Below are 14,176 nucleotides of genomic sequence, written 5' to 3' on the forward strand. Positions count from 1 at the left end.
GTGTCCTTTACCATTTGTACATTGTTAAAACACTGTATATATATATATAATATGACATTTGTAATGTCTTTATTGTTTTGAAACTTCTGTATGTGTGATGTTTACTGTTAATTTTTATTGGTTTATTTCACTTTATATATCTACTTTATATATTATCTACCTCACTTGCTTTGGCAATGTTAACACATGTTTCCCATGCCAATAAAGCCCTTGAATTGAATTGAGAGACAGAGACAGAGACAGAGACAGAGACAGACAGACAGACAGAGCCCTCCAGAGGCCTGCCATCTGTCACCTCTGCTCCCCAGCACCTGCTGATGAGGTGCAGCTAGCCCAGCGCATCACCGCTGCTTGATACCACACTACCAGAGCATGCTGGGCTAGCTGACAGACCTGCTTAGGATGTCTGTCTGCTCTCCGTTAGTGCTGAATGCCAGACACGTAAGCAGCACAGCACACACACAGCTTCACACACACAAACGGATCCACACAACCACATACACACACCATTTTTTGGTTATAACGGGGACAGTAACATCAGTAATCTCAAAAAGTAATCTCTAAAAGGGGGGGGGGGTTCTACTAAGCTATATGGAATACCAAGGATCATTTTGCTATTTGATTTTGAATTTTAAAGACCCCTTTAAGTATCAACATTAATAGTGAAGACATCAAAACTATGATATAATACATATGGAATCATGTAGTAACCAAAAAACTGTTAAACAAATCAAAATATATTTTATATTTGAGATTCTTCAACATAGCCACCCTTCGCCTTGATGACAGCTTTGAACACTCTTGGCATTCTCTCAACCAGCATCATGAGTTAGTCACCTGGAATGCATCTCAATTAACAGCAGTTGAATTAATTACAAGTTCATTTGTGGAATTTCTTTCTTTCTTAATGCATTTGAGCAAATCAGTTGTGTTGTGACAAGGTAGGGGTGGTATACAGAAGATGTGGTATACATTTTCTGGATGGTATACAGAAGATGGTATTTTACCAAATCGATCTAAGTCCATATTATGGCAAGAACAGCTCATAAGCAAAGAAAAATGACAGTCCATCATTATCTTAAGACATGAAGGTCAGTCAATCCAGAAAATGTCAAGAACTTTGAAAGTTTCTTCAAGTGCAGTCGCAAAAACCAACAAGCACTATGATGAAACTGGCTCTCATGAGGACCGCCATAGGAAAGGAAAACACAGAGTCACCTCTGCTGCATAGGATAAGTTCATTTGAGTTACCAGCCTCAGAAATGGACAATTAACTGCACCTCAGATTGCAGCCCAAAAAATTGCTTCACAGAGTTCAAGTAACAGACACATCTCAACATCAACTATTCAGAGAAGACTGCGTGAATCAGGCCTTCATGGTCGAATTGCTGCAAAGAAACCACTAGTAAAGGACACCAATAATAAGAAGAGACTTGCTTGGGCCAAGAAACATGAGCAATGGACATTAGACCGGTGTAAATCTGTCCTTTGGTCTGATGAGTCCAAATGTCAGATTTTTAGTTCCAACAGCCGTGTCTTTGTGAGATGCAGAATAGCTGAATGGATGATGATCTCTGCATGTGCGGTTCCCACCATGAAGAGGTGTGATGGTGTGGGGGTGCTTTGCTGATGACACTGTTGGGGATTTATTTAGAATTTAAGGCACACTTAACCAACATGGCTACCACAGCATTCTGTAGCGATATGCCTTCCCCATCTGGTTTGCGGGACTTAGTGGGACTATCATTTGTTTTTCAAAAGGATAATGACCCAAAACACACATCCAGGCTGTATAAGGTTTATTTGATCAAATAGGAGAGTGATGGAGTGCTGCATCAGATGACATGGCCTCCACAATCATTCGACCTCAACCCAATTGAGATGGTTTGGGATGAGTTCGACCGCAGAGTGAAGGAAGAGCAGTCAACAAGTTCTCAGCATATGTGGGAACTACTTGAAGACTGTTGGAAAAGCATTCCAGGTGACTACCTCATGAAGCTGGTTGAGAGAATGCCAAGAGTGTGCAAAGCTATCAAGGCAAAGGGTGGTTACTTTGAAGAATCCAAAATATATTTTGATTTGTTAAAACACTTTTTTGGTTACTACATGATTCCATATGTGTTATTCCATAGTTTTGATGTCTTCACTATTATTCTACAATGTGGAAAATAGTAAAAAATAAAGAAAAACCCTTGAATGATTAGGTGTGTCCAAACTATTGACTGGTACTGTACTTCAATACATTTTCCCCCACAGATACCGGGGGAACTTCAGACGAGTCTTGAGGCCTGTGGGCATCCTAGAGCAAAACGGAGAACACCATAGCTTTCATGAGAGTCACATATTTCCATAGAGGAAATAATAGATTATAGGCAAACCGTTCAGAGCTACCGTACAAACCGTTCGGAGCTACAGATGATTTTGTGAGAAGACCGATTTTCGGGATGTCTCATGGTCTGACAAACACCGCTCCTAGCTCTGTCAGCTTTCACCGCAGATGCAGAAGTGCAACATTGGTGGATTGAGACGCATCCAATGCAACAAAAAAAACATCTCTCTAGCTTAAACTAACACATTTTTATGGGGATTTTTTTTATTATCATGCTAATTGGATTTCCGCAGGTGCGTGGACATTGACTCTAGGGGGGTTAAAGGGCAAATCCACCAGTTTTCAACCTCATATTCATCATCTCCAGCATTTCTATGATCTGTGGTTAAAAACATGAAGAAGAAAAGTCCTAAAAAATGCTTCTTTGTGACATCACAGGATAGGATTAAAAGTAAAGAACAATGATTTTCAAAACATGCAACAAGGTTCTAGCCCAAGTGAGAGTATTTCCTTGCTCGCCACACCACCCTGAATCTCATAGTGTTTAAAAAAAAACACATTTAATCTGTGTTAAATGTTTGATGTCAACAGGTAGAACTTTTTAACTTTAAAAATGTTTCTACAAAACGTAGGAATGCGACGTTTTCATATATGCTGACACTGGTATTGTGATGGAGAGAATGAAAATGAGGAAGAAAAGTGGTGGAGTTGCCCTTTAAAGAAAATGTTTGTATATATTTTAAATGTTTATGTTTAGCTCACATAATATAATGTCAAAGAATGCATTAAAAGTGTCTGTAATAGAATAAAATAGGCAAAAACGCATGTAGACAATAAATGGATTTATATAGCTTCCAAAATATTTTTTACATCGGTGGGGGAGTACCAAGATGGAGGCCCGGTAGCTTCAACACAGCGCCCCCCATCAGTCATCTTTACAAATATTTGGGTAGAACATTCCATACAAATGCACACACAACACACACACAGATTGTTGGGGAAGAGCACCTTCAGCTGACCCCAGGTTGGGCACCGACGGTTCACATCAATACACTGTATTATTATAATGAAGCCATAGACGTACAAATGCAATTCCTAGAAGCTTTTCCATTTCAGGTACTGCACTCAAAAAGCTTTTCAATCCCAAACCTTGCATTCAATGCACACTCAAATACACTGACTGTACTACAATATACCCAAGAAAGCACATTGCTTCTACTTAAGAATTGGCACATCAATTACAATCTCTGGCAGTCCTTTATCCAATAAAATTGAAGGATATGGACCTTAACATGAACTCCAGGGCTACTGTCTGTATCCTTACACTCCAGGAGTAGAGGCGCTGCAGGAAATCTGTGCTGTGGTGTCCTGGCTATAAGAGGACTGTGGTGGTGCGGATCTGAGGCGGTGTCCTGTCTTTAAGATTATTAATGGAATCCAGGCTGGTTCTGCATGAATCTGGCCAGGCACCATGACATTTTCAAACAGGGAACTGGAACCCCTACTGAGCAAATCCAGAGAGAGACAGAGAGAGCGCAAGTGCTAAAGAGAGGGAGCAGCAGCACTGCTATCAGTATATAACTAGCCCATCAATGGTCTGTAAAGGTGAAGGAGCATGACACTCTAAATCCACTCTGAAATTCTGGCACTGTATAACATGTAAACCTGTGGGGGGTAGATGGAATGGAGGAGTTATTGACAAGGGAAGACAATCTTTAATTTAGCCCTCCCAGCCCCATGCTTGGCAATAGGGCACAATGACAAACAGCTAGCTCAAAGACAATCCAATTGTAAGGTCCGGGGCCTTCATACCCAGTTAGGTAGAGGCAAAACAGGGTAGCGTTCAACCACATTCATTTTTTCTATTTGTAGTGGTGCAAATAATGTGTCAATGATAGACGTGACGAAAGTATATAGTGCACTCGGAAAGTATTCAGACCCCTTCCCTTTTCCACATTTTGGAATAAATGTATTTTATCCTCATCAATCTACAAACAATACCCCATAATGACAAAGTGAAACATGTTTTTAGTTTTTTTTTTTTTAGAAATACCTTAGTATTCAGACCCGATGCTAATAGATTAGAAATTGAGCTCAGGTGCATCCTGTTTCCATTCATCATCCTTGAGATGTTTTGACAACTTGATTGGAGCCCACTTGTGGTAAACTCAATTGATAGGACATGATTTGGAAAGGCACACACCTGTCTGTACAAGGTCCCACAGTTGACAGTGGATGTCAGAGCAATAACAAAGCCATGAGGTCGAAGGAATTGTCCATAGAGTTCCAAGACAGGATTGTGTCGAGGCACAGATCTGGGGAAGGGTACCAAAAAATGTCTGCAGGATTGAAGGTCCCCAAGAACACAGTGACCTCCATCATTCTTAAATGGAAGAAGTTTGGAACCACCTAGACTCTTCCTAGAGCTGGCTCCCCAGCCAAACTGAGCAATTGGGGAGAAGGGCCTTGGTCAGAGAGAACCCGATGGTAACTCTGACAGAACTCTAGAGTTCCTCTGTGGAGATGGGAGAACCTTTCAAAAGGACAACCATCTCTGCAGCACTCCACCAATCAGGCCTTTATGGTAGAGTGTCCAGATGGAAGCCACTCCTCAGTAAAAGGCACATGACAGCCCACTTGGAGTTTGCTAAATGGCACCTAAAGGACTCTCAGACCTTAAGAAAAAAGATTCATTGTTTGGGTGAAAACAAGATTTAACTATTTGGCCTGAATGCCAAGTGTCACGTCAGGAGAAAACATGGCAACATCCCTACGGTGAAGCATGGTGGTGGCAGCGTCATGCTGTGGTGATGTTTTTCAGTGGCAGGGACTGGGAGACTAGTCAGGATCGAGGGAAAGATGAACAAAGAAAAGTACAGAGAGATCCTTGATGAAAACCTGTTCCAGAGCACTCAGGGACTCAGACTGGGGGAAGGTTCACCTTCCAACAGGACAACAACCCTAAGCACACAGAAAAGACAACGCAGGAGTGGCTTTGGGACAAGTCTCTGAATGTCCTTGAGTGGTCCAGCCAGAGCCTGGACTTGAGCCCAATCAAACATCTCCAGAGAGACCTGAAAAAAGCTTTGCAGCGACACTCCCCATCCAACCTTACAGAGCTAAAGAGGATCATTTAAAAAAAATCTATTATAGAATAAGGCTGTAACGTAATACAATGTGGAAAAAGTGAAGGGGTCTGAATACTTTACAAATGCAATGTACGGTGCCTTGCGAAAGTATTCGGTCCCCTTGAACTTTGCGACCTTTTGCCACATTTCAGGCTTCAAACATAAAGATAAAAAACTGTATTTTTTTGTGAAGAATCAACAACAAGTGGGACACAATCATGAAGTGGAACGACATTTATTGGATATTTCAAACTTTTTTAACAAATCAAAAACTGAAAAATTGGGCGTGCAAAATTATTCAGCCCCCTTAAGTTAATACTTTGTAGCGCCACCTTTTGCTGCGATTACAGCTGTATGTCGCTTGGGGTATGTCTCTATCAGTTTTGCACATCGAGAGACTGAAATTTTTTCCCATTCCTCCTTGCAAAACAGCTCGAGCTCAGTGAGGTTGGATGGAGGGCATTTGTGAACAGCTGTTTTCAGTTCTTTCCACAGATTCTCGATTGGATTCAGGTCTGGACTTTGACTTGGCCATTCTAACACCTGGATATGTTTATTTTTGAACCATTCCATTGTAGATTTTGCTTTATGTTCTGGATCATTGTCTTGTTGGAAGACAAATCTTTGTTCCAGTCTCAGGTCTTTTGCAGACTCCATCAGGTTTTCTTCCAGAATTGTCCTGTATTTGGCTCCATCCATCTTCCCATCAATTTTAACCATCTTCCCTGTCCCTGCTGAAGAAAAGCAGGCCCAAACCATGATGCTGCCACCACCATGTTTGACAGTGGGGATGGTGTATTCAGGGCGATGAGCTGTGTTGCTTTTACGCCAAACATAACGTTTTGCATTGTTGCCAAAAAGTTCAATTTTGGTTTCATCTGACCAGAGCACCTTCTTCCACATGTTTGGTGTGTCTCCCAGGTGGCTTGTGGCAAACTTTAAACAACACTTTTTATGGATATCTTTAAGAAATGGCTTTCTTCTTGCCACTCTTCCATAAAGGCCAGATTTGTGCAATATACGACTGATTGTTGTCCTATGGACAGAGTCTCCCACCTCAGCTGTAGATCTCTGCAGTTCATCCAGAGTGATCATGGGCCTCTTGGCTGCATCTCTGATCAGTCTTCTCCTTGTATGAGCTGAAAGTTTAGAGGGACGCCCAGGTCTTGGTAGATTTGCAGTGGTCTGATACTCCTTCCATTTCAATATTATCGCTTGCACAGTGCTCCTTGGGATGTTTAAAGCTTGGGAAATCTTTTTGTATCCAAATCCGGCTTTAAACTTCTTCACAACAGTATCTCGGACCTGCCTGGTGTGTTCCTTGTTCTTCATGATGCTCTCTGCGCTTTTAACGGACCTCTGAGACTATCACAGTGCAGGTGCATTTATACGGAGACTTGATTACACACAGGTGGATTGTATTTATCATCATTAGTCATTTAGGTCAACATTGGATCATTCAGAGATCGTCTCTGAACTTCTGGAGAGAGTTTGCTGCACTGAAAGTAAAGGGGATGAATAATTTTGCACGCCCAATTTTTCAGTTTTTGATTTGTTAAAAAGTTTGAAATATCCAATAAATGTCGTTCCACTTCATGATTGTGTCACACTTGTTGTTGATTCTTCACAAAAAAATACAGTTTTATATCTTTATGTTTGAAGCCTGAAATGTGGCAAAAGGTCGCAAAGTTCAAGGGGGCTGAATACTTTCGCAAGGCACTGTATTTCCACTAATATTTCTTTATGCAATAAATATTTTACAATTGGTCATGAACTGGTGTTTTTGCTTAGGAATAGAGCAAATAATTTCACCTGCGCACCTGGCTGGTTATATTACTGCGCTGCCCATTGACGCAAACCTACCAGATGAGCTAAACTTCTTCCATGCTCGCTTCGAGGCAAATAACACTGAAACATGCATGAGAGCACCAGCTGTTCCGGAAGACTGTGTGATCACGCTTTCCGCAGCCGACACGAGTAAGACCTTTAAACAGGTCAAAATTATTAGGCCGCAGGGCCAGACGGATTACCAGGACGTGTACAGCGAGCATGCGTTTACCAACTGGCAAGTGTCTTAACTGACATTTTCAACCTCTCCCTGTCCGAGTCTCTAATACCAACATGTTTTAAACAGACCACCATAGTCCCTGTGCACAAGAATACTAAGGTAACCTGCCTAAACGACTACCGACCCGTAGCACTCACATCTGTAGCCATGAAGTGCTTTGAAAGGCTGGTCACGGCTCACATACACCATTATCCCAGAAACTCTAGACCCACTCCAATTTGCATACCACCCCAACAGATCCACAGATGATGCAATCTCTATTGCACTCCAAACTGCCCTTTCCCACCTGGACAAAAGGAACACCTATGTGAGAATGCTATTCATTAACTACAGCTCAGCGTTCAACACCATTGGTTGCATCACTGCCTGGTATGGCAACTGCTCGGCCTCCGACGGTAAGGCACTACAGAGGGTAGTGCAAGGCGGTGTCAGAGGAAGGCCCTAAAAATTGTCAAAGACTCCAGCCACCGTAGTCATCGACTGTTCTTTCTGCTACCACACGGCAAGCGGTTCCAGAGTGCCAAGTCTAGGCTACCGAGACTATTCCCCCCCTCCCTCTTTACACCACCGCTACTCTCTGTTGTCATCTATGCATATTCACTTTAATAACTCTACCTACATGCACATACTACCTCAACTAACCGGTGCCCCCGCACATCGACTGTTTTGGTACCCCCCTGTATATAGTCTTGCTATTGTTATTTTACTGTTGCTCTTTAATTACTTGTTAAACTGTATTGTTGGTTAGGGGCTCTTAATAAGTAAACATTTCACTGTAAGGTCTACCTATACCTGTTGTATTCGGTGCATGTGACTAATAAAATTTGATTTGATTATTATCATCATCTTTTTCGTTTCTACTTTGTCAAAAGAAGCTGTAACTGGACTTTAGTAATTACTCTAATTACTCTCAATTACTAATTTAATATACAAATAAAGTTGATCAAATGGATTGCACTAATATTTTATTGCAATGGGAATGAAAATAGGCTATAGGCCTATGTTTTTTATAGTAGAATTATACATATCTTGGTCTTTAGTTACAATGAGAGTGCAGCGGTTCACTGTATAGTGTAGTAGACTAGTGATTCAAAATAGCAATAACTGCCCATTGGTGAAACAAATGTTGACCTTTTTTTATTACACTAAATACAAGCGGACAAATATCCTGCCTCCAATGTGTTGTGTTATGGAGAAAATGGGGGGGGGTCATGTTTACGGTAACTGAAAAAAGTTACTGCTGTTTTCCTTGGTTTCACTGTAACTGCCATCACTCAAGTCAGCTTTTTACTTTGGTTTCACTGAGCTTTGGGCTGCAGTGTCAACGGTTTGTTGACCTTGGTATTATCTATTGTTCTTTGCTGATAGAAGTATCAAATTATATGACATTGACAGCCACATCCAAATAAATATAATAACACAAGTTTGTGTTAAAAAAATAAATTGTCATGGAAACGTATTCCAGTGGGTGTACCAAGCTACGGTCAAAGGTCATGTCAGAGCTTAGGGTAAATATGAATACAAAATAACCTTGCAGTAAAACAACAGATAACCACATCTCCAATAATCTGCCTACAATGTATTTTGCTGGACAAAAAAAAAAAAAAACATTGAAGCAATTCCTGCTCTTTTGCTTGGTAGGGCAGAGCAGTTAAGTGTGTAGTGTAGTAGTCTAGTGATTCTTCATCCATTGAGATTGTGTTGTGTGTTTTCTCCAGCACCGGGTAACATGTGAGATGGCATGGCAGCACGGTTGGGTGTGTGATTAAAAACGATTAAGTGGAGAAGAATTCAAGAGGAGAAGAATTGATACAGCCCCCTGATTTATGAAGACCTTCATCAAGAAATGCCGTAACTTTCCAATAAAATGTTATGACCTGAAATCACACAGTGGAATGATGATATCTAGCTCCCGAGCCCAGACTTCCTGAGGAAATGCCAGGTAGTAGACTAATAGGGAGAATATTAATCAAATCAAAACATAACAGTATATTGCTATATACCGCAAATAGGCCTGCAAGGCTCCACCTTGGAGCTGAGATCAAACAACCTCAACCCCCACACACCCTCTCTGTGAACCCTCCTAAATTCATACTAACTCCCTGCATTCAACACTGGAAAATTAAGTCCAAAATTGGGGCAATGTTATTAGAGTAACTCTCTCAGAGAAGATTGGGGAGGGAGGGTCACAGAAGCTGCAGTAGCGTGTCTGTGCCTCGACCTAGGTTGGGCAAAACTAAACATGGTGGTGTTAGCCTTAGCAATCTCATTAGGATAAAGACCTCCTCCATTCCTGCCATTATTGAAAGAGATCGTGATACCTCAAATCTCAAAACAGGGCTACGTAATGTTAGATCCCTCACTTCAAAGGCAGTTATAGTCAATGAACTAATCACTGGATCATAATTTTGATGTCATTGGCCTGACTGAAACATGGCTTAAGCGTGATGAATTTACAGTGTTAAATGAGGCCGAACCTCCTGGTTACACCAGTGACCATATCCCTGTGCATCCCGCAAAGGCGGAGGTGTTGCTAACATTTACGATAGCAAATTTCAATTTACAAAAAAAAAAAATGACGCTTTCGTCTTTTGAGCTTCTAGTCATGAAATCTATGCAGCCTATTCAATCACTTTTTATAGCTACTGTTTACAGGCCTCCTGGGCCATATACAGTGTTCCTCACTGAGTTCCCTGAATTCCTATCGGACCGATAATAGTCACATTTTTGGTGATTTTAATATTCACATGGAAAAGATTCCTTGATGCCCTTCCAGACTCCCTCTGCCTACCCAAGGACGTCAGAGGACAAAAATCAGTTTACCACTTAACTGAGGAACTCAATTTAACCTTGCGCAATACCCTAGATGCAGTTGCACCCCTAAAAACTAAAAAAAACATTTGTCATAAGAAACTAGCTCCCTGGTATACAGAAAATACCTGAGCTCTGAAGCAGGGGTTGAGTCACTGGCTTACTGGTGCTCTTTCATGCCGTCCCTAGGAGGGGTGCGTCACTTGAGTGGGTTGAGTCACTGACGTGATCTTCCTGTCTGGGTTGGCGCCCCCCCTTGGGTTGTGCCGTGGCGGAGATCTTTGTGGGCTATACTCGGCCTTGTCTCAGGATGGTAGGTTGGTGGTTGAAGATATCCCTCTAGTGGTGTGGGGGCTGTGTTTTGGCAAAGTGGGTGGGGTTATATCCTTCCTGTTTGGCCATGTCCGGGGGTATCATCGGATGGGGCCACAGTGTCTCCTGACCCCTCCTGTCTCAGCCTACAGCATTTATGCTGCAGTAGTTTATGTGTCGGGGGGCTAGGGTTAGTTTGTTATATCTGGAGTACTTCTCCTGTCTTATCCGGTGTCCTGTGTGAATTTAAGTATGCTCTCTCTAATTCCCTCTTTCTTTCTCTCTCTCGGAGGACCTGAGCGCTAGGACCATGCCTCAGGACTACCTGGCATGATGACTCCTTGCTTTCCCCAGTCCACCTGGCCGTGCTGCTGCTACAGTTTCAACTGTTCTGCCTGCGGCTATGGAACCCTGACCTGTTCACTGGACCTTTTCACCTGTCCCAGACCTGCTGTTTTCAACTCTCTAGAGAGCGCAGGAGCGGTAGAGATACTCTTAATGATCGGCTATGAAAAGCCAACTGACATTTACTCCTGAGGTGCTGACTTGCTGCACCCTCAAAAACGACTGTGATTATTATTATTTGACCATGCTGGTCATATTTGAACATCTCAACCATGTTCTGTTATAATCTCCACCCGGCACAGCCAGAAGAGGACTGGCCACCCCTCATAGCCTGGTTCCTCTCTAGGTTTCTTCCTAGGTTTTGTCCTTTCTAGGGAGTTTTTCCTAGCCACCGTGCTTCTACACCTGCATTGCTTTCTGTTTGGGGTTTTAGGCTGGGTTTCTGTACAGCACTTTGAGATATCAGCTGATGTAAGAAGGGCATTATAAATACATTTGATTTGATTTTGATTTAGCAGCACCTCTGCCTCAGTGGGCAGCAGAATAGTAGCCGTCAGATTAACTCAGACTATTAGGGTGCCATCTGACATCACTGCTGTCTGACTGGCTGACAGCACAGGCCTGAAGGACAGACAGGGGCCTGGTGGTGGTGGTGGTGTACTGTATTCTGGAGGACGAGAGGAGAGAGTAGAGGACAAGAAAGGGTAGAGAAGTCACAGCCCTCTCTGCATTGCAGTGATGATAAGCAGAGCTGTGCCAAAGTAGAGTCAGTGTGCCCTCTGCCCATTACCTGGTTCATGTGTTCGGAACAGGGGAGCCCGTTCACACCCTCCTGTTCAACCACAAGGCGGTGTCAGGCACAAAGACAAAATGGCGGTTACACATTTCCTTGGATTTGAATGACATTTGAAATGTAAAACATGTGGCAAAAGAACAAAGACACGCATGCATACATAGCCAACATTAAGCAACTCTCAATTTCAGGTGCCCTAATGCCACACCCTTCTCCAGAGACTTGGGTTGGTGGAACCAGTGCCAGTGTTGACCACAGGACGTATATTGGCCAGCTCAGTGACAATAAATGCTACAGAGACCTCGGTGCCAGTGAGACAGATGTGCAGCCAGATGCTTTCAGCAGAAGTGAGAAGAAGCAGCTCTGCCTAAACTTCCACACAACATAACCACCTCTGAGCTCGGGCTCTGGCTCTTAATACTGCCTGGCAGGCAGAGAGGCAGATGAGAGAGAGAGAAGGGGAGAATAGATAGAAGAGAAAGAGGGGGAAGGAAAGGGGATGGAGGAGGAAGAAGAGAGGGAGCATGCAAAGCCACTGCTGCAGCTGGCTTATTGTTTCACAAGACCACGAGGCAGCACGAGACCTTTCAGAGGCCGCCGCCCCCAGTCTGTCAGTGAGGTCAGCAGAGGTCAGGTGAGGTGAAGAGAGCCCTGTAATTGGCTACTGCTTTTAGGCCCTTCTACCAGTTCACGACACACCACTATAGCCAAACAACAAGCTCACAGAGACACACTGGTCTCAATTAGGGGGGAAAGGGGACCTTACGAGGGACCCTAGTCTGCTTGTTATTTTCATGACCTCTCCAGATAACATGTGACTGGCATTAATGGTGAACACAGCCAGATTGGTTAGTCTACAGAACACATAGACTGAGTGCACAAAATATTAAGAACACATGCTCTTTCTACGACATGTACTGACCAGTTGAAATCTATGATCCCTTATTGATGTCACTTGATAAATTCACTTCGATCAGTGTAGATGAAGGGGATGAGTTAAAGAAGGATTTTTAAGCCTGGAGACAATTGAGACATGAATTGTGTATTCAGAGGGTGAATGGGCAAGACAACAATTGAAGTGTCTTTGAACGGGGTATGGTAGTAGCTACCATGCGCACCGGTTTGTGTCAAGAACCGCAGCGCTGCTGGGTTTTTTACGCTCAACAGTTTCCCGTGTGTATCAAGAATGGTCCACCACCCAAAGGACATCCAGCCAACTTGACACAATGAGTAGGTGTGTCCAAACTTTGACTGGTACTGTATATTGTATAAATATGCACATATTTTCTTTGAAAAGGGCAAAGTTGACATGTATGAGCTTGTATAACAGTGCAGCAGCACAGGGTGCCTTTGCTGTAAACACAAGTGTAGTAGGACACAAAGAAAGGATCACCGCTTGGGTGTAAGATGTTCAATATATACTTATTTCTTTATGCTTCTCTGAGCTCCAACTAAGCAACATCTTAAGTATCTAGAGTAAGTGACATTTACTCTTACCATCTGTGTCCGGCTGCGGTGGTAGGGCTGGATGATGGGAAGGCCCAGGGGTGTCACCCACTCTACCGTGCTGCCCGACTTAGAGATGAGCCTGGCGCTCTCCGTCAGCCAGTCCTGAAACAGAGGGCCCCGCCACGGGTTAGCTAATTGGAGGAGAGGTGGTCACTCAGTGAAATTTAAGTAGGACACTTAAAACACCACTCACAGGTCACAGCATGCAACTGCTCTGCTGCCAGCTACTGTAGATACACATCAGAGCTAGGGGATTCAAATCACTTTCGTCATCTACTGTTGACTGGTGAGTACATATGGACTATGTTCTGCTCAAATTAGGATGTTTGTGAAATTGCTTTTAGAAAATAGACATATTACATTCACTCAGCAGCTTGAAAGTATGATCAGTTTAAACTTAGATGCAGCTTCTTCCGTGATTAGTTCTATCCAGTGCCAACAGATGGATCCTTTTTGTATAAACAGGTGGACAGTTGTTGCTTGCAGACAGTAGAACACTACACTAGACACATTACAGTGCTGGGCTGGCTGTTGCTAAGTCTGTTCACGCTCTCTCTCTCTCACACAGATTCACTGTCTAGGAATGGAAGCCATATTAGCGTCCCAGAGGTCATCATCCACTGCCCATTCATCAGACTGTCTGTGTTCCTTGTGGCCCTCTTTCTCCCTCCCTCGCTCATATTTCTCCTCCCTTACCCAGGCAGAGAGGAGAGGAAGAGGAGAGAGGGATTGATCATGTACTTAACCACTGCTGCTCTCTCCTTGAGCCACTGCTGTGCAGACCCAGCAGGACCCGACCCATTTAGAGATGAACCGGGAGCAGGTGGCGAGGCGAAGGGGGGATATTTCATGTCTGCCCTCACCCCCTGGTGAGCTAATAG

General features: G+C 43.2%; 1 protein-coding gene across 1 annotated transcript in view; it reads right to left on the reverse strand.

Annotated features, from left to right (window-relative positions):
• Nucleotides 1-14,176, reverse strand: part of LOC112250855 (DNA-directed RNA polymerase, mitochondrial) — a 94,611-nt gene that overhangs the window by 34,528 nt on the left and 45,907 nt on the right. The window contains exon 15 of the mRNA XM_024421341.2: nucleotides 13,284-13,397. Within this exon, the coding sequence (XP_024277109.1) occupies nucleotides 13,284-13,397 (114 nt within the window). The remainder of the gene's footprint in view (nucleotides 1-13,283; nucleotides 13,398-14,176) is intronic.

This window comes from Oncorhynchus tshawytscha, linkage group LG05 (genome assembly GCF_018296145.1).
Source record: "Oncorhynchus tshawytscha isolate Ot180627B linkage group LG05, Otsh_v2.0, whole genome shotgun sequence".
In the NCBI taxonomy this organism is placed as follows: Eukaryota; Metazoa; Chordata; class Actinopteri; order Salmoniformes; family Salmonidae; genus Oncorhynchus; species Oncorhynchus tshawytscha.